We start from the raw sequence: 21,768 nt of genomic DNA on the forward strand, positions 1-21,768 counted from the left end.
GGTAGCTGGTGACCTGGTTGAGACATTAGGCTGCAGCTGTAATTGCATCGAAATGTTATTCTATGAAGGATTGACGAAGAGGGGCTAAATATGAATGCAGTTTTAACATTTTTTTATTTGTACAAAAGAAATTTGGAGTAAGATGAATCAGTTTCCTTCCATTTCACAATTATACTGGACTTTGTGTTGGTTGTTAACATAAAATCCCAGTAAGAAACACGGATATTTGTGGTTGTAAAGTGACAAAATGAGAAAGTTTTAAAGGGATATGAATACTCTTCAAAGGCATTGTTCTTATTAAACACCTAAAATGTATTATTTGTAAAATATTTTAACAATTTTTATTATATAATTGGTTTTTTTGGGGGGGTTTTTTTCAGGACATTTGATGACGATTATGAATCTGAGGAGCTTCAAATGCCAGGAGAGCTTGGGAATAAAATGGAGAAACTGGTCATATCCGACCTGTCAGCATAAAACTCCTTACATGGAATTGCTGGGCTTCTGATAAGGGCTGACACATAGGATCCAAGTGAAAAAGGACTTTCTGGCATACATATTTAAGATTGTGTGGCTGCCACTGACTCCCCTAAGGATGGGGTTTTTGAGTGTGTTTGTGTATGTACACTTCTGTTTTATTGTGTATGTGATGCAGTTATGCATTCACACACATAGACAGGCCAATATCAACTGCTCTTTAATCCACTTGAGGAGAAGACAGTGGAGAAAAACTGCTTGATAAGCTCTTGGGAGAATAGGAGAAAACTACTTAACTGTAAAAAAAACTGACAATCATGCCAAAAGACAATCTGTTTTCTTCTTTTTTAAGTTTTTAACGTTGCTGTGCCAAGGTAGACAGACTAGGAGAGACCTTTAGATGAGAGCTCTTTAAAGTTATTAAAGTCCCTGCCACTGAGGATCAGCAGTCCCCTCCTCCATAGTGACCTGGCCCTCAGGAACATGCTGCATGTGCAGGTTGTGACTGCACTTCTGGTAAAGGAAGTTGTTAATGCTCAAGTCCCCTCAGGGAGAGGCCATATAACAGTTCGGGGCATCAGCACCTCCTCTATGTGGACAGTAAGTGCTACTGCATGCATGTCCCTGTGACTGCATGGTCCAGGATGGCTGGGTTTTACATCCCATGTGGCAACCCAGTCCTCTCACTGCCTGAGCTACTCATTGGAGCCGCACTTCGTCCGAAGACTCCATGGACTGTAGCGTTCAAGCCCTGCATTTCAGATATCAAGGAAAGACGCACATGAAAGGAAGCATACTGCCAGTCATATCAAACTCTCTGGTAGGGTTGTCCAAACATTTCCACATGTAACCTCTGTGATAATGCAGACCGTGTGTTTTATTTTAAGATCTGTGTTTCCCTCCTGCTGGTCTCTTTCAGCATCTGTTTTTTTTTTTTTTTTTTTTATTTCTACCATTTTATATCTCTAAAACGCTAGATCTAACAAGCAAAAACGGCTGATGTCTGCTGTTGTCATGGAGAGGCACAACTTAGTATTATTAGTTGGTGTATAGCTGAAACAGTAAAAAAGGATTTTTTTTATTCCATCCACTATCTTGAACAGTCTGTTTGTAATACATCTTTCATCCAGATGTTGTCAGTTATTCACATGTAGAGTGAATAGTAACTAAATTTCATGATGTCCATGATGTGTGTTGTGCGCACACACCCACAACTTTGCATTTCAAACTATTAAGTTATTTCATGCTAAACATGCTGTCCTTTTTTGACATTTCAGCCTACACCTTATTACAGTGAATGTCTGCAGCATTTCGTTAGTGGCTTTTACCTTGTTGAACATGACTTAACACAATATATCACAGCTTTTCTGACACCCTGTCCCAGTAACCCAAAACACACAGATTGAGGAAAAAAAATCCCAAAACTGAGATTTTTTCATAGGGGATAATTTTGGATTTTTGAAATGAGGTTCTATAAAGTTTATCTGCGCTATACTCAGTAAATAACGCTCCTGGTGTCTTCATTTAGTAACAATCCAGATTAGTTGAAACGGGAGGCTAAAACGAATGGCTAATCAAGAATGATCTTATTTGATTCTTAATCAAATAAGATCATAAAACAACTCCAGTGCCAACAACTATTTAAAAGCGGCGGCGCAGGGTTAAGGCGCACAGCACATGTACAATGGGTACAGTCCTCAACGCAGCCATCACAGGCTCGAGTCCCGGCCCATTGAGTTTGGCTGCATGCCGCCCCCTCTCTCTCTCCACCCCATTTCCTGTCGGCCAACTTACAAAATAAAGGCCACTAGTGACACATAGTAAGAACAGACCGTGTAAAGCATTTTCCAGTCCAGACCAGCAGACCCAGAGTTCAGGCGGCCGGATCGGCGATCAGCGGGCCGGTGACGTAGGAGCCGATGATCTGACGGCCGGCGGCGGGACCAGGAGAACCCACGGTGGAGCTCAGAGGCGGTGCGAAGACCGCTGGGACCTAAGGCGAGGCTGTGGAGATCTGCGGCGGAGCTGCCAAGACACAGCAGGCGGAGAGGGTGCGTCCTCGCACCCCTCAGGGACAGGAACAGGAAGTGGAGACAGGTCTTCCACGAACTCCTCCGGAAACGGGAACCCGGGATGGAGGCAGTTTGTCCACGAGCCCCTCACGGACAGGAACAGAGTGTGAGGGCGGCTCGGGTTGGGACCCCTCTGGAACAGGACCAGGAACGAGTTGTGGTGGCGGTTCTTCCATGAACCCTTCTGGAACTGGGACAGGATTAGGAGTCGGAAGTAGCGGCGATGGCTGACCAGGAGCTAAACCATGAGCCGGAAAACCGTGTCGAGCTTCGGTGGAGAGCCGGGTGGATCTGAGGATCAGGGAAAAAATCCCTCCTCGCTTCGAGCCAGTCTTGGAGGCTGCCAGGTATTTCCAGCCTTCTCCATGGTGAGCTGAGAGAGGTCACCTGGTGAAAAAATAATTTGGCCAGAACCTCACCCCTCTTGAATTCCCTCACCATTCCTCCCGCTTGGTCCCGTTGGTTCCTTCTGTTATAATGTGGGTTTCTGTTGGACCAATATGCGGGGAAGAACTCCTGAAGCTTGAAGTTTGCAGGTAAGACGACAATTTATTGCTCACGGCTGGACAAGGACGGGGTACCAGGCGTGCACACGAACAACACACAAGGAACCAGCGGCGAACAAAGGAAACAAATGGGCTTAAATACAAAACTGAACAGCAGGTGGAACCAATGACACACGTGACCAGACAATCAGGTGTGGGTTTAGGTTGCAGGGAGACCGAAAACAAAGGACTACCCAGGTAATATAACAAAACACAAACAGGTATGACAGTTACATCTCTGGTCTAGTAGTAGAGGTGGGCCAAGCAAAGCCCTCCACATCACGTGTATATCAAGTGGACACCAATTTGGCCTTTTCAGCATGATGTAGATTCATGTTTTGACTTTTTTCCCTACAGCAGTTCACACATAGTTTAAAGTTGGTCCATGTTGCATGATTAGTTTTTTTGGCAACTTTGCTTTTGAGAGTAAAATCATTTACTACTTTTAATGTTAACTAGACCCATTAATTACTACTTATTATTAATAATAATGATTCAGTTTTAAGACCACAGCAGTCCGCTTTGGTCTTAGCCCCTCTTGGCCTAGCTTTAGCCTCTGGGACTAACTTATCTGGATTATCTTAAATGACGATGATATTAACTACTTAAAAATTCCTTTAAATGGTATTATTTACGGCGCTGCACTCACAGGGACAAGTGTCTGTGTCTACTCAAGCTAGCAGCCTGTGTTGGCTTAGAAATCACAGACAGAGGAGTGTGTTTTAGGAGCGATTGGTGTGGCCATTGAGGTTGTGCTGAATAGGTTTGCATTGCACATGTTTTGAATTCTTTAATTAGGAGCAGATCTGGTGTTGTTGCCTCAGATTAACTGCTACATACCTCCACTTGTTGTACACAGTTTGTATTCAAAGGAACAAAGAGCTGTAAAGATTTACAGCATCTACCTTAAACTCTCCAACTCTTTATACCAATTGTAAATCTGTCTTCTGTATTAAACTGTACTTTAACAACTGTTATAATATAAGCCATTAAGTCATTTGAGCTATGATAAGCCTGATTGTTTTATGATGTGTCATGATTTGTATTGTTGTGCCACTGTGTGGCTTGGGTTGGGGGGTAAATTATGGTAGATGTGTGTTTGTTAGTGTGTTAGATTTGTGGATTTTTATCACTAGAAATAGATAAAATCCTCCTTTTTCCCATTCTGACAACCACACAAACAGAACCTTTAAAGCATTTCTCTCTCACACACACTCACTCTCTAAAAATAAGTGGGTTGCTATTCTTAACCTTTCTGTTCTATGCAATGTGTCCTGGTGCTCAAATGTGATGCATCATAAAGTAAGAGAAGCCATGCAGGACTTTAGCATCATATCTCTTTAAGAAGAGCTGCAGAAATGACTTTTATTGAGACATTCTTCCTCTTCTACAGAGAAGACACGAGGAGGACGTTCATTGTTGGAAATTGTGTTGGCATGGTTTTTGTTCCTTCTTGCTTTCTTACTTGCTGACTTTCTTTCCCTTTTCTTATGCCACCTCTATCTGAAGTTTAAGGTTAATACATCTTCAATAAACCTGCTTCATTAATCCTTGTTGTGCAATTGTTTGTCCCCCCCACACACACACACAAAGTACCTTGAGACAACATGTGTGGTGAAGTGGCGCTATATAAATAAACTGAATTGAACTGAGTCAAATATAAGGACTTTAAACTGATTCATACATGCTAGAAAACCCTCCAATGTGGTTGAATTAATAGTTTTGATGGTTGTTGCTGCAACCAAGGGTGGTACAACCAGTTATTGGGTTCAGGAGGCAATTACATGGTCAGGTTAGTTTGGGAACCTTAAAATCTGCACTTTTTTTTTCAGTTTATGTTTTTTTCTGATATTAAAACCTGTTTGATGGTCTAAACTTTTAGGTGTTACAAAAAAGCAAAAACAGAAGAAATCTGCGAACATATTAGATATGTTATAAAAATATTTATTTTTATTAGCTAATGACAAGAGAAAGAGAAACAAGTCTAAAAGTTATTTGATTTTTTATCTTTTAGCTGTGAAACTTGAACCCTTTTCACATTTTGTCATGTCTTAATGTGGAGAACTGGGGATTTAGTTGCAGTTTGAAACTATCCCATTAGATGGCAGTAAATCCTTTTATAGAGTCAGTCAGTCAGTCATTTTCTACCGCTTATTCCATAGTAGGTTGCGGGGGTGGGGGAGCTGGTGCCTATCTCCAGCAGTCTATGGGCAGGAGGAGGGGTACACCCTGGACAGATCGCCAGTCCATCACAGGGCAACACACAAACAACCACACACACACTCATTCGTACACCTAAGGGCAATTTAGAGTGCCCAATTAACCTTTTATAGAGCTTTTTTAAAATGGGTCATAGTACGTTTAATAAGGCTTATCATTCAGAGTGACTGTAAGAAGGATTATCTTGTGAGGCTTCATTGTTCTGAAAGCAACAATTGTTCCAAGAATGCTGTAATAGCTGGCATGTCACCATGCTGTGATTTGCACATGAGCAATTTACCTCTCATTTGAAGGTCAGAGTTGACTGCTCATTGTTTAAAAATGGCAGTCATGCTTGTTTTCCACAAATGTCAGGGACAAAACAAATAACCAACCAGATCCCTGGACCACCTGATGGAGTCACAGTAGTTCTACTGGCATGATCAACCACCCCCCACCCAACGTACGGCGGCGTGACAAAGTGATATCACCCCTCTGTGATGTCATATGGGGAAGGTAATCTGTAAAAAGGAGCACGTGACAATGTTGGCAGAGAGAGAACAAGCACAGATAGAGGTTGTACACCAGGCTTTATATGATCTGGGAAACAAATGAAAAAGGGCAGGGAAATTGGAATCAATTCATCAAATCAAGGAAAGAACAAGGGAGACAGAAGGATATAGTTGGGCAGCATAAGCGCCATAAGAAGGCAGAGGGTTGACCTTGTTCCCTGCATACCAGTGATACAAGAAACATGAGGTTTAGATTCAACTGTCTGTACAACCAAGTGACTCAGTCCCATAAAGTTTTTGATTCCAATAATCGTCCCTGAAGAATGCCAGACGCTGGCTGGTTTGATGAAAAGCCTATCAAAGGAGTTGGTACCATTAAAGACACTGTGGACTGCTGATGATAGAAAGTCAATGCTGAAAGAGTTCTTGTCAGAGAAAATTATTTGATTTTTACCCTCAAAAACACACATTGTTTATTTTTTATAGTCTTTTTTTCATATAAATTGGTGTAATCAAAATTTGCTTATCCCATAAGTAGACTTTATATAAGAGATATGAGTACCCAGAAACATTTAAACCATTCATTCGGACTAGAAATAGGTTTGATCAGAAGTGTCTGATCCAATATCTACTGAGATAAAGAAATTTGTGGAGCTATTTTCAGTATTTTCATTTCTGAAAAAAATCAAAAATCTATTTACTCCGAAAAATAATATTAGTTTGCTTTTTGATCAATCTGAAGTACATTTGTTGGAGCCATCCATTTTGGTCGCACATTTTGACATGCGCAGTTCAACAGACGTCGCAGCTCTGACGTCACTGGAATGATAAACCGGCTGAGACGCAGAGTTTCGGGGCCATTTCCCGCCTGTCTAACAGGACAGCGTATAGGGGGCGCATACCTGGAGAAACAAGCTTGCAGGTGAACTTTTGCTCCACAAGGCCATTCCCGGAAGAGCTTGAAAGCTGGAAATCTGTCTGATACAAGAAGATCAGAGGATTTATTTGCCGATCGAAGACCACGCAACACTCTGCGCAGGTAAAACCCCTACAGAGGTTCTATGTCCAAGGAGAAGAGATTCCTCCTTGTTTAATGCAGTCGACTAAACGGTTCGTCATCTTTTCCCCTCCTGGACGGATGAGAAGTTACCGTTTTTTCCCTCTTTAATTCGATCACGGACGCGTGGTCCCCCCTCCCCTCCTTTTTCTTCAGACCTGATCCATCCTCAACCTGTGGAGAGAAGAAATCAAAGTCAAAGTAATTTCGTTATTTTCATAGTAAACCGGATAGGTGCATTTAGAGGTCTGGGCAGGATGAGGCAGTTAAGGTGATGTAGGATCACCAGTAGTTAATCTAAAGTATTAACTTGTTGCATGCAATACTGATTGAATTATGTTATGCTGAGCTGTGTTTTGATGTTTGTCAGGAGTTAGAAGTTGGACTTTTAAAAGTTTTTCATTCAGGGCAACTGCGGTCTGGGCCTCGCCCGACCACTCTTTGTTCCAGTTTTATTGCTGGAAATTTTCCACTGTGTTCCCGCCCCAAGAGTTTTATGACCCTTTTGTCAAGATTTGGAGCGATCAGCTGGTTGTGGTTAAAGGGGCGTGGCCCCACCGTTTCATCAGCTGATCTCTGCGATTGAGACATCAACAAGACAGGAGGATTTCTTTCCATTTAACCCAAATTACACATTTTGTCCATAAACTGCTGGTTTGATCTTCATAGACACTAAATGCATATATATATTTTTCTTTTATTATAATTGTTAGGTAGTCACTGTTATTCCCTTTGTGTAGAATAGTGCTTGTTAGTTAGGTGAAGGTTTTTGGACCAGAATAATGGTACATCAGGATTATTTGGCTTCAATAAATCTTCATATATATAATTAAGAGAAGCGTTTGTGTTTATTTCGTGCAAGAGTGATTTATCTGTCAAAACAAGGTCGAAGTTCCCTCACCTTCGGTGAAGTGGTTGAATAAACGGTGACAGTTGGTGGTTTTGGTTAATAATTTGTAATTATTAAAGAGCTTTGAGCCCATAATCACAACACCAGAGGATATCTGTGATTTCTATTCGTAAGTGATGATTTTTGGTTAAGAAATTAATATTTTTCAGATTATTATTTTAAATTATGATTCTTGATGAATATTAATTAATCAATAATCATATTCCTTACACATTTATTCTGGTTTACACTAATTTCACTGTCAGATGTGCTAAAATGTTACTCTATTTTAATGATAGATGGTGATGTGTCTTGTAAAATCATAGAAAACACGTCAGCCCGTCTATTTCTGTTTTTTTCTTTCTTTTTTAACAGAAAGCAACACTGGATCGCAAAAGCGTACAAAGAATGAAATTTGACCATGATAAATACTTTTCAAACTTTCCACCTTCAGTAGCATCATGCTATTTTCATTATGTTTTTTAATAATAATAAAAACAATAACCTTTACGTGTAAATCACTTTCAAACAAAGTGCTGAACAGTCACAGAAAGATAAAAAGAACAATAAAACATAATAGTGCTGTTTTAAAATTGAGATTCTGGGATCTCCCAGACAGATAAAATTTCAGCCATGAGAGTACATTACCTGTAATTCCAATAAGGTGTCCAAGTCTATCTAACAAGATACAGTCCACAGCGTCAAACACAGCACTTCGATCCAGCAGTGGTAAAGCAGAGGTGCGATCAATGTCTGCATTTACCAACAGATTAACCACTTTGACTGATGCTGTTTCTGTGGACTGGTTAGATCTAAAAGCAGACTGACATGGCTTAAACAGAGGATTTATGGACAAATAATCAGTAAGCTGCTTAGAAATTACTTTTTCAAATACCTTAGACAGAAACGATAGTTGTGAAATGGGTCTATAATTTGCAACTTAGTTGACTTCTAGTCCAGACTTTTTCCGGATTGGTAATACCACAGCCGATTTAAAGCAAGCAGGGAAGACACCAGTAGGCAATGAAGTATTTAATAAAAACAAAACATAGGGTCCTAATACTGACTACAATTCCTTAATGGCCCAGGGTGGCAGAGGGTCTAAATGGACAGGTTGTACATCGAGCTGCGTTAACGACTGTAGTTAAACCAGACTGGGAGATAACCTTGAAGTCAGAGAACCCTTGACCAACACCAGCAGACAAAAAAGCAACTGAGTAATCTGACTAACTACTGACGGAATGAGAAATCTGGTTTCTCAGTGTTACATCCTTGTCTAAAAAATACAACAAAGTCATGGGCTATAAACTTTGAAGTGCAAGTAGTTGATTTACCCTCAGTAAATTGTGACACTGTGTTGAATAAAAGTTTAGAATTATGCTTATGAAACATGAGATTAGAGAATTAGGTTTCTTTGCTGTAGTCACTGATGACTGAAAAAAGGACAAAGAGTCTTTCCAAGCTGTAGAAATACCTTTAATCTAGAACATCGCCAGCGACACTTGGCTTTTCTACAGATACGCCTCAGGTTCATGAGCTCTGCACTAAGCCAGGGCATGAGGTTCTTTTTTAAACTTTTTAAGATCTTTACAGGAGCCACAGACTACAATAAATCGAGAATGGCATTACAAATAAAGGTGGAATCCAATACATCAGGTACGCGTAGGTTAATTTGAAGCAGTGCTTCAGGGCTAATTTATTTCAAGATTTTTATACAAACACCAGTGAGTTTTCACCTAAAGCTTTCATGTGTCCATGGGAAAGCTGAAAATGAAGATCAGAATCCCAGTGAGTCCAAACATAAATCCAAATTCCCCAAAGAATAAAATGGCCATTAAAAATTGCCTACCAAGAATCAAGAGCTGAATTTGATAGAAACTGTTAGTGGTCTTCTGAAGTGGGTTCTGCACAAGATATGTCCTCACAGTCTCATAGAGAACTTTTGCATAAGGTAGAGCAGTCAAATATTCAGAGGTAACGAGAAATGTGATGCCGAAAGACTTCAAGCAAAGAAGTCCGAATGCTGAAATTGAATTAAAGTCAATTAATCAAGTATTAGTTGAAGGTTGCGCACACCATTGCAGCCAGATCAATTGGGAACACCAAAGGTCATGCATTTGTTATCATTCAGTTCTGTCTTATTCTTTCTCCTAATACATTGTTTTTCATAGAGCTGAACATTTTCCAAAAACAAGTAAAATTTTGCACACCCATCACCAACCGTGAAAATGTGTGATAATCGTTAAGAAAAAGCCAATTACAAACTAACTCCACAGCGCCCCCTAAACTGCAGCTCCTTCGCACCAGTTTTACATAGGTCTATAAAAAATATTAAACATACAGAACTCTCCAAAATGGACAGAAAAGTCTTTTGGATATTAGCCTTAAACCCAATGGGTTTGGCTTATTTTACCAAACTTTTTTTATTTCTTAACAGCTGTTAGCTAAATGTGCAAACAGTGCCAACTACTAGCTACATGCAATTGCAGCAAACCTCGAAGTGGTACTGAGGTGGCCATCCTAAAATCAGAAGATAAGGAGCTTTCACCATAATTACCTTTACTTGCCTAAATGATATGTTTATTTGTCAGTTGAATTGTGCAAGATAAGGATTTACCAAAGTCTGTTTCTTAAATTGCTAAAATCTTCCATTTTAAGACAGTTTTAAAAACCACTGTACTCTCTGTTTATAGTCAAATGCAACATACTATAGGTTTTCCTGTGAAATTCACCACAACGAGGAATACAGGTTAAAACGCATACCGTGCAGAAATAGGTGACATGTTTGATGACCTGATCAGTTGCCTTGCAGTACTCAAAAAAACAAAAAAGAAAACACAGCCAAGAGTGTTTGGAATGGTAGACTGGGGTTAAAAGAGAGACAAAGACGGTGAGAAAGAGAGAGAGCAGAAGATGAAAGGCAGGTCTGCTCTTATTGGTGTGCGTGATAATTTGCATTAACTCTTCTGAACCCACGATGAAGTGAATTCCATCCACTGGCATAGGGGAGGAAGTAGCTTGCGCATGCACACACACACACAGAAATTCATGCATGCTCCTCCATGTTCCATCCCAAGCCTCTGTGTTTCCAGACGACCTCTGCTGTCTGTCTCCTTGTGTCTCTGAATACATCCATGCACACATTCACGCTTAGACATAACAGATGCAGCTAAATTAGCAAAAAACACACATGTGTAAGATGTAAAAGTTGCACAAGACATAATTAACATTTGGAAAACCGCACTGAGGCAATGGCAGCATTTCCCTGCTTTCCTTTTTTCTGCTTTCTGTCTGCTCTAGGAGCATACAGTGCATATATCATCCTATGGCTGGAGACAGTCCGCCTACTTCAAAGACCTCTGGTGAACTGAGAATGCATGATTATAGAGAATGCAAAGTTTAAAGAGTCTCAGAAAGGGAAAAAAATCATTCAGAGCAGAGATGAAGAGAAAGAAAAAGAGAGTAAGTAAGCAGCTGGGATGGTGGTAAACATCTGGTAGTCGTGGAGGTCTGGCCCCTTGCATATGGGGGGGAAATGGTCGCACAGCTGCTCCAAGATCTGTTCCCCTCCAATCTTTCCTCATCTGCCATTCTCAACTAATGTGACTGGCTGTCTTTAAAGGAGTCTCCCAAGTGTGGTCGCATTGTTAGCGCACTTAGTCAAGTTGAAAGTGTATATGCTTAATTTGACTGACTGACCAACACTGTTTCCACTGTGCAAAATCCTGGGAACATGTTGTTGATATTGTGTTACAGCCCCTATTGCACAATTCACGTCTCTTGTAAAAAGCGCCTCTCCAAGCTTGTTTTGTCATTTTCTCTTTATCCACATCTCCCTTTTTTATGGTGTTATGCAGAATTAGGACCGTAAGAATGTTAAGAAAATTTAAAACCCGCCTTTCCTGATGAATTTTGAGACATTGTAGTGCATTTGAGTTACTATTGAGCAAAATAACTGCACCTGTTGCCAATCAATCACAAAAATAAAACAAAACAAGTCCATGCCTAATCTAAAACCACCTACAGTGCCTTGAAGTATCCACAACCATAGACTTTTTTCACATTTTGACACATCACAACACAAACTTCTCTGTATTTTACTGGGATTTTGTGTTACAAAACAAAGCAATGTGGTGTACAGCTGTAAGGTGGAAGGTGAAAATGTAAAAATCTTTTTTTGTTTTTGTTAAATCTGAAAAGTGTGGCCTGCATTTGTATGTAACCATATTTTTCTGACCATTAATCAGAGAAGCCGCCAAGCAGTCCATGGTAACTTTGGAGGAGTTGCAGAGATCCACAGCTCAGGTGGGTAGCGATAGACTCCTCTAATCTGGCCGTTATGGAAGAGTGGCAAAATGAAAGACATTGCTCAAATGAAGTTAAAAATGTCCCATAAGCAGTTTGCCACAGGCCATGTGGGGGATGCAGCAAACATGTGTAGTAGTGTTTTCAGGTAAAATGAGACCAAACTGGACATTCTGTCCCACTTGTAAAATGCTATGTGTGGTAGAAAGCTAAAATGGCACATTACCCTGACTACATCATTCCTATTATGAGACATAGTGGTGGCCTGATCATGCAGTTAGGTTGAAGCAGGAACAGGGAAGCTGATCAGAGTTGAAGGGAAGATGGATGGGGCTGGGTATAGGGATGTCTTGGAAGGAAACATGGTAGAGGCTGCAAAAGACTAAAGACCTTTCAGCAGGTACCTAAACATACTGCCAGAAATACAATTAAATGGTTTCAAACAAAATATATTCATGTATTTCAGCTCATAAGAATGTGCAGAACTTTCAGTCACTAGATGTGGAAAGCTGGTAGATGCATACACCAAAAGGCTTGCAGCTGTAATTCCAAAAGGTGGTTCCACAAAGCAACAACTCAGGGGGTTAAATACAAATGCATGCTAGACTTTTCAAATTTTTATTTAGAAGCAATTTAACAGCAAAAATCATTTTCAGTGCACTTGAAAATACACACTATTTTATGTTGGTAAAATCTATTGATTTATGGGGTTAATATGCAACATAAAGTGAAAACAAATCTAAGGATTTTGAAGATTTTTGTTAGACACAGTGCATTTCCACATGTACACCTACAAAGGTACATTTCATTTGTAGTCAGACATTACAATTTCGAAGCTCTAGCCAGAAAAATGTGAGATCCTGCAGAATCACAATGCAATGGGACTACTTCGTGCATAAGGTGTCATACTGGAATTCGAGGTTGGGGTTGATGAGAAACGTCTGACTGCTAGTTTTAGGTAGCATTCGAGTAGATTTTTTTCTGACTTGGAACTTGGACGCTCCAACTTGTGAGGAATGCGCCATTACCCTATAGGCCATATGACACAAAACTGGAACGTGGATAAGCTGGGTGTGACATCATTCCCAGATCTTAATTCTGACTTCCCAGATAAATGAAACACATCACAAACACTGCTGGTAGACGTGGGTCTGATATTTAACCAAATCTGGGCCTATTTGTAATCTATATTTGACTTTTATAGTCCACCTGACCTTTCTGCCTCTTTTTCAGAGCCATTTGTTGCTAAAAGAAAGGTGGACCAATAAGGAATCATATTTGAAAGTCTAAATGCCAGGACCGATAAGCCGTTATTATTATGCCGCTTATGAAAAGCAGTGGTGTTTCTTGCAGTAATGACACGCTTTGGTGAGTCTCTCTTCACCTAATACAATAAGTTTCATTAATCTCTAACTGTTTTTCTCTGTTGTCTGTGAAACTATCTAGTTCAGATTTGACCTGTTTAAGTAGTTTAGATTTTGAGGTAGAGATCAACAACTTCTTCCTGAAAAAACCCTGTAAAATAACTCTTTAATTTAGAGCCAAGTCTGAATGTACAACTCACAAACCAACTTCAGCATCATTAGCAACATGTACGGCTATATTGTCTCACCATCCTTACGCTGTGGACAACACAGGGCATGTCAACTCCTCATTGACCAGACAAGATAAACATTATAAAAGTCTTTTGGGACTAAGATAACAGATAACTATATGTAAGTGCTTGTGCCACCCCTTGACTGTATGGCACTCCGGGCAGTGAGACATGACACCCATATCTGATGGCAATACTGAGAAGGTCTAGACTTCTCAATCAAAACACAAATACTTGTCACTATAACTGTGGCCTTTGGGCAAAGCAAAAGGACTAAAGCTTCATCAGAAGCTTGAGCAGCCGTCAGGTTGCTGCAAATATTTTTAAGAGTGTTCTGCAATAACAGTGTGTAAAAAGCACTTTTGTAAAGTGAAATCATCTCAGGACCTTCTGTCCTCCCATGTGAAAGTAACACTTAACACTCCATAAAGATTTGATCTACCATATGACCTTTTGATAACAGCTACTAAGGAAGCAAAGTTTTAATCCAAAACACAGCCAAAAGACTGAGATGTATGTGTGGCAAAAGATCTGCATCTAAGGAGCAAGGTTGACTCTGATCTTATCTGTCCCTGCAGGGAGACTTTTTACCCAAACAACAAAGTTTATCTAGCAAGGTAAAGTGCACAGCAGGACCTAATATATGCAGGCTCTTCTGTCTGCAATAACAGAGAACTCATATTTGCAGGTGGTTGAGCGACTGCAAAATATCTAGTTGGTCAGAGAATCAAAACATGAATATGAGTCAGCTGAGAAAAACACCTGCATATACAAGCACTCTCACTTTTTTGACCACCATTGCTCCATTTATTATGTTCTAGTTATTTAGTAGTTGCAAGAAAATATGATTTGCAACAAGGACACAAGCTTTTCTCCATTGTGCCTTGCAAAATCAACATATCCTTTGAAGTTTTTCACATTTTGTCACAGACTTTAATGTTTTTTTTGAAGATTTCACATGATAGACCAACACAAAGTAAAGCGTTAATGTGAAGTTAAAACAAAATGATGGTTTTCTACATTTTTACCAATAGAATCTCGAGTGCGTTCAGCCCTCCTGGGTTGAATGCACGTCATTCACTGCAATTACACCCACAGGTCTTTTCTGGTATGTCTCTACCAGTATTGCACATCTAAGGTTCTGCATATTATATAACTGTCGCTCAAGCTCAGTCCAATAGGATTAGGGTGTCTGTGAATATTATCAGCTCTTCCCACAGTCTTCTCAATTAGATATAGATCTCTACTTTAACTAGACTGTTCTACCACATTCTGAACATGTAGGATCTCTGCTCCTCCCCTTCTGGTTGGTTCTGGCAGCTCATTATCAGCAGCTGCAACGCATTCTCCTAATGAGCTCATGGGCTTCTTAAGGTAGCTGCTGATACAGACCTTTGCTAGAACATAACCTCAGTTATGTGGACTCCTGTCTGTCTGTCTGTCTATCCGTCTGCCTGCCTGCCTGCCTGCCTGCCTGCCTGCCTGCCTGTCGACCTGCCTGCCTACCTGCCGGCCAACATCTGGTAATACTCCCTCCTAAGGACTGCACTGTAAATATTCTCATCACCAGTACTCTCTCTCTCTCCTTGGATTCCTGGGTTTACCTCCTCCTCCTCTGGCTTCTGGACAACAAAATGTCAGGTTTTGGTCTCATTTGACCACATCGGCTTCTTCCGTAATTCAATAAGACCTTTTATGTATTTTTTCTTATCACTCTTCCATAAAGGCCAGATTTGTTGAGTGCGTGACAAATAGCTGTAAACAGCTATTTGTAAACAGATTCTCCCACCTGAGCTGTGGGTCTCAGCAGAGATGCCCAGGGCTTGGGACATTGTTTGAGCACTGAACTCCGACCTGTCTGTTATGTTCCTTGGTCTTCGTGATGGTGATTGTTCACTAATGCCCTCAAACAAGCCTCTGAGGCTTTCATAGAACAGCTGGATCTATACTAAGATTAAGCCACAAACATGTGGATTCTAGGTAGGCAACGTCTAAAGGGAGTTGGTTACACAAATATTTTTTTAGGGAAATCAGAGTAAAAGAAGAATACAAAAACAGACCAAAATTTTAACATTTTTATTTGTGAAATTCTTTGAAATAAAAAAATTCTCTTCCTCTTAAGTTAAGCAAAACTTTGTTAATATCTAAAATCTCAAAAGAAATACGTTAAATTTTGTTGTAATATGACACATTGTAAAAAAGATATAGGGCTATGAATTGGCTTGAAAGGCATAGATCTTTTTTGTAAACTGGGCAGATATTTGCTTATTTATGCCCGATCTTACGTATGTAAATTATGCAGAATGCATGACACCGTAAACAGCATGAAATAAGGCAAGACGTTCAGTTGCTAATGTTGTATGCTAGATGAGATGTTCAAAAAGTACCCATTTAGTCACACATTGAATTTAGTGACAAGATTCTGCTGAAACTTGGATAGCCATTAGTAAAATAATTGCTTCATGATTTATAAAAATAACAAATTTTTTTAAAACACACACAGAAAATTAAGAACTGAGAGGTTTTTTGCATCTAAATCATAATCCACCAAGAACACTTTGTGTCACTCTTGCAATGCTGTTTAACTGCAGATAGGGGGCTCTACTCTCAGTGTGTGTGTGCATATATAGAAAGTTGTTTCTTTACATGGCAAGCAGGATTTCTGTTTGCCTCCATATCAGTCCTTTCTTGATGTTGAATACATTTTAATAAATTAAACTGAACTCAGTTTGAATCCTCACAAGCAAAGTGTCCCAGTAAGTGATTTATGATTACAGTATTGTCAGTTTTGTTAGTACAGTTGCTGGAATGTGTGAGTGTTTTTGTATGATTGCCAGTAGAGAAAAATCTAGAACTCGGGGGCAATGAGTGTATTTGGCTGGGTCTGCTTGCTTGAAAATACAGTAAGGATTACCACTGGAGACAAGAATGTTTGAACTGGCAAAACAATTTGAATGTTTTTGCACTTGCTTTTCAAGTTGCTTGTGGTTCTGACAGTGCAAAAAACAAAAAGCAATATCATGGTTATTTAGTTTTCCTTTATGTTTATACAGCATTAAACCTCATTTGGAAAAATGTAGTTCTGGTGGTGGGTGTAAATTAAAACCTCGTGTTGTGTTTTTGCACAATTCACTCAGGGATTGTAAGTTTGCTTTAAGTTTTTCTTTTAAAATTAGCTTAACATTAAACATCCAGCGAGCCTCATCATCAGACCTGCTACATTGCTACATTTGTAGAAAAATAAGTGAAAGAAGATGGATGGATGGTGTACAGACAGATTGATGGATGGATGGATGGATGGATTTTTTTGGACTGGGTCTGTCTTGAAAAAGAGGTTTTTAACTCAATGACGATAAAAACTTCCCTGTGATTTTGTATAAAATAATTATTTTAATGGCTCTTCATCTAAATATGTAAATTATCTGTTTTGCACAAGACATGTTTAAAAAAGGAAATGCAAAATACTTCACTGTACTAACATTTAAATTTGAACTTCAGAAACCAAAATATTCAGGTGATCTCTTTTAAATCTAAGTATTGCTGTGGTAGAATTGGTAGAATATTTCTCAAGAATGCATAGATAACTAATTTGTGTCAGAGGTATGTCAGAGCTTTGGTCACTTTGACGCACCTAAAATCTGCTAGAGGATAACATGTGCACAATGTTAAGCCAAAATATAACAAAAGAAAACTCCTATAAATTCTTTTCTGTAAAACTGACCAACTTTGCAATAGAAAATGGTCTCCTGCTTTCATTGAGTGACCATGTTGAACAATTTGATGCAGGTCAGAGCAGACCATTCACTCCTCTTAGTTGTGGTCTGATGACAGCGAGCACGTCGACCTGAAAGGTAAACTGGAGTAATCAAAAAATGGCCTTGGTTGTGTTTGCAGACGAGTTCACCCACCTGTTGACGTGACTGTTTAACACTGTTTTCTTATTGTGGGGCATAACTCATGGTTATGAAACAGACATACTACATGGTCCAGATACAGTCTTTCTATGATTTTTGTTTTTAGACACCCATTTAGTAAGAGTGGCAAAATATGACATTTATATGCCCTGTTCAAAACAAACAAAACCTTCAGAATAAGATCTATTTTAAGGTGAGCTAGAATGAGAAGCTTACATTCATTTCTTTAGTATTTGGCGAAATTGCCTTTTAAACAGTATGACTTCTGTCAAAAGATATCCTTACACAACCTTCTCCCAATGGTTTGCTGAAATTTTGCCCCATTCCTCCTGGTGGAACTGAGTCTTGCGTATTAGATACGACTGAGACCAGTCTCTGGAAGACCAGTTCTTTCCAAGGACTTAACTTCCTGGCTGACATCTTAAGATGTTGCTTCAATCATTCCAAGTCCGTCTGTCTTGTCTGTCTTGTCTGTCTTGTCTGTCTTGTCTGTCTGTCTGTCTGTCTATTGATGAGGCTCCTGTGTCAGATATTAAAAGTACCTTGATGACAATCTTTACGCAGGTAATTAAACATACCTTTTAAGCCCACCCATTTAAACCCACACTTTCAACATTTCTGTATCAAACATGTTTTCTTTTTTTATTGATCTGTTGTAATGTTCTAATCTTTAATGTCTTGTTTTCATTAGCTGTAAGTGGAAAATCATCATAATTAACAGAAGTACTGCAAAGTCTTGAACACATCAGTCTGTGTTTAATTAATCTATATGTGTTTCACTTAGTAAATAGAGTTATTGTAATAAATGAACCTCCAATAATATTCTAATTCATTGAATATGACTGTATATACTCTGGTTGGGGCTATCTGTCTTAATCATATGCTCCCATACTTTCTTGATCAGAAACAGTGTTGGCTGTAAAACTTAATCTGCACAATCTAATCCTAATCTGCACAAGAGACAAACGTTTACACCAATGGAAATGCATACTTTTGAAGTTTAATTTCTAAAATGAATAGCCCACATTTTTGATAACGTTCTAAGTATTTTAGATCCCTCTATGTGCTGTAAAGATGAAATAATGTCATTCCCACACGGTAATTTTATTTAATGCCTGCAACTGGTGTTTTTTTTTTTTTCCGTCTAACCCGTTTATCTTTTTCTTTCAACTTTCTGAACGCGCAGCCTGTATTACGGTAAAGAGAGAGAGAGGGAAAAAGGAGGCGGGCGCTAAAAATCCATGTGCGTCGCTTTTGATTGACATGGCGGAGTCTCCCAGTACGACTTGCGCCGCGCCAGCAGACAGGCAGGACCCGACCCTGGGAATAAAAAAAAAAAAAACGCGCAGCCCAGTCTGTTTGAAGATTCTTTTATTACCGCAAGGTGAGTCTTTTTACACTTCCTACAAACTACGATCCCCGCCGTTAAGTGAGGGAAGCAGTTGGTGCAAGTGGAGGCAGCGATCGGAACAGTAATAATAAAAAAGTTTCGAAGTGCGCTTCTGTGTGTATGTGTTTGAGTTTGGAGAGTCGAGCGCTGACGCCGGCAGTCTGGGCCAGCGCCGATGAAGAAGGAAAACCGCTCCTCTACTGTGGGAAGTCAGAGAGGGGGTTGCGAACTGAAACTTTCTGGGACAGATTTTTGTTCCCGTTTACTTTCAAATAAGAGGAAGAAGCAGGAGAGCGAGGATTATGCGAGTGAATGTGTGCGTTTGGAGCCCGCTTTGCTCTCCGTGGTCCCGATTTCTCAGCTTTCGCGAAAGAATGTGTTTTTGTCTCCGAGGACTTCAGATGGCGTGAGTGCGCAACAGGAGAAAAGCTCATATTTGACGCGCGTACCTAACAGATCGCAACTGTTGAGTTACTTTTTGCATTGTGGAAAAATAACAATGTTTTACCTGCGAAAAACGTTTTTTTTTTTTTTTTTGTTAGATAATATCTTGGAACAGAAGATGCTGAGGCATTCAGATTTGACAAGAGAGGTTTGGTTGCGAAATCATTCAACTGACACTTTATAGGGGTTTTGGTGCTTTGGATAACTGGAGAGAAACTGTAAAGGGGCGTTTAGCGTCGCAGCGACTTTCCGTAGACTTTCTGTGCGGTTGCAGAATGCAGTAAAAAAAGGCTTTGGGAAGAAAAAAAATCCCAACTCCAGCATATCCTAGCATTCCTTCCAGCCAGTCTGTCTGCCTCCCTCTCTGTCCCCCCCTCTCCCAGAAACGACTACGTGTCTGTTTGTGCAGGGAAGACAAATCCTCCTTTCAGCCTCTGATGCAGACGTAGAGATCAAACATTGGCCTCCTGCTCAAAACGATCGATTATCTTGAATTCTACATACACCCAGAGAGCAAAGCTCACAAGCCTTAAAAGTGAACCCATCACTCTAAAGGTGCTGCTGCTGCTGCTGGTGGAGGTCTGAATGAGAGTTCAAGGTCCAGATGTCTTAAATTCTCGTTAGTCGGGCTATTTGCCGTTCAATAGCGGGATTGAGAGGTTTCATTGTGAGGCTGTCATCATTATCCTATTTAGGTTGGGGGGGGGGGGGGGTTGGGCTGCACATCCTCTGGGTCCTGGATCCAGTGGACATGTTGGAGAATATAGGTTCTGGGAAGCTGGAGCAGAGGCAAAGGTACTATCCAGGTTCTAGGAAAGATCAGGCAGACTCACTTTAGAAATGTCTTTTCACCTGTAGAACAACAAGGCATGGCTGGTTTTTCTATTTGTTTAGTTTTCTTACCTTTCCAATCAAATTAAAATTGAACCCGCACCCTTTAAGGTTTCAGGTGTACATGCATCTGGTGACATCACATAAGGCAGCTGCCATCTTGTACATCCATGTGTATCTCTCTTGTCCTATTTATTGGCCTGTTGAGGGTCAATTTGGCTCTTTGTAATTTCATGCCTTTGTTCTTGTCTTTTTCTGGTAAATGGTTCCGTCTACCATGGGACGACCTGCTTTGTCTGTATAGGTCATGTTTCTAAGCCGATCTAGAACACACTGGAGGGGCTATACTGTATATCCCTTCTGCCCTTAGCATCCCCCAAAATAAGCTGAGGAATGTCACTGGGAGAAGGGGTGTCTGGGTTTCGCACCTGGACTTGTTGGCCCCGTGACCTGATAGGTGGAAGACAACAAATGGATAGTTAGATGATTATTCATCATTTCTTACCTTTTATAGTTTTTATTACACTGTACCCAACTTCTTTGTGGAAGAAATGAGGTGTTTCTGTTTGCTACGGCACCTTTTGTACCCACCTGGTGTTTCTAACTGTTTTAAAAACTGATTTAAAATATATATATATTTAAATATACTCAGTCTAATGTGAGGAAATGTGGTTCTTTGACTCTAAAAAAAACATTATTTCCAACAGTGGCTGTACCTTACGTTATGTCATCGACTCAAATGCACTGACATAGCACTATCTCCCCTTCGGTGTGTTCTTTTAACACCTCTGTATTTTGTTTTACCCTGCTGTAAATGAAATCCTCATTTCATTACTAAACTGTTTTTGGTGTCTGTGTGAATTTGTTGGTACCTTTAATAATACATGTTACACACACATAATCTCACTTTTGTTTTCTTGAGGGCTGGTTGGGGTGAGTGAGACTCAGAGTAATTTGATCCCAAAATATCTGACGTCAGATGACATTCCTTTGGTAAAAGGCTGATGTGGCCATCATGGGGTGCCCCCCACCCTCCATTTCCTATTTTTTTTTTTAACAATCTGATATTTGATTTGACTTTTCTGGGGGATTGTTGAGGTTAGAAGTTTAGAGATGAATGAGGTTGGCCTCCAGCTGAAAAGGTGTGTTTAGGTTTAGAGTGCAGAGGAATTCACTGTGTAGAGCATGAATGAGCAATTTACTTTTGCTTCCAAAAGTCAGGAGCCTCAACAAGGTTCAGAGGGGTTCAGGAACACTTTATTTCAGGTTTACTTTAGAGATAATAAAGCCATTTATTCTTCCAATTTGTTCTTAAATGCTGTTGTTTTATCTAACTCAGGTTTTAGCAGCTAAGAAGGGATTTGGGGAGGCCTCCGTGTTCTTCAGCCCTGAATTCAGACATTCTTTGTTTTGAGATTTCTTGTCAAAGTCTGCAGCTTGCACTTGAAAGAAAAACCTCATTATTATAAAGCAGTAAAAATTAAGAATCAGTGTTGCTGAGCTGTTCACCAATGTAAATACATATTCTGATTTTTTTTC

At 39.9% G+C, this 21,768-nt stretch overlaps 2 protein-coding genes across 5 annotated transcripts in view; both read left to right on the forward strand.

Annotated features, from left to right (window-relative positions):
- The window catches only part of ppp2r3a (protein phosphatase 2, regulatory subunit B'', alpha), a 91,941-nt gene extending 87,299 nt beyond the window's left edge, over positions 1 to 4,642 (forward strand). For all 4 annotated transcript variants that reach the window (XM_047344972.1, XM_047344975.1, XM_047344973.1 and 1 more), the window contains one exon: positions 381 to 4,642. In XM_047344972.1, coding sequence (XP_047200928.1) covers positions 381 to 477 — 97 coding nt within the window. In that variant the 3' untranslated portion in view covers positions 478 to 4,642. The remainder of the gene's footprint in view (positions 1 to 380) is intronic.
- A 14,188-nt stretch (positions 4,643 to 18,830) lies between these two features.
- fndc3ba (fibronectin type III domain containing 3Ba) overlaps positions 18,831 to 21,768 on the forward strand; it is a 123,151-nt gene continuing 120,213 nt past the window's right edge. The window contains exon 1 of the mRNA XM_047346116.1: positions 18,831 to 18,948. The gene's annotated coding sequence lies outside the window, so the exon portion shown is untranslated. The remainder of the gene's footprint in view (positions 18,949 to 21,768) is intronic.

Source organism: Girardinichthys multiradiatus, chromosome 19, assembly GCF_021462225.1.
Source record: "Girardinichthys multiradiatus isolate DD_20200921_A chromosome 19, DD_fGirMul_XY1, whole genome shotgun sequence".
Classification (NCBI taxonomy): domain Eukaryota; kingdom Metazoa; phylum Chordata; class Actinopteri; order Cyprinodontiformes; family Goodeidae; genus Girardinichthys; species Girardinichthys multiradiatus.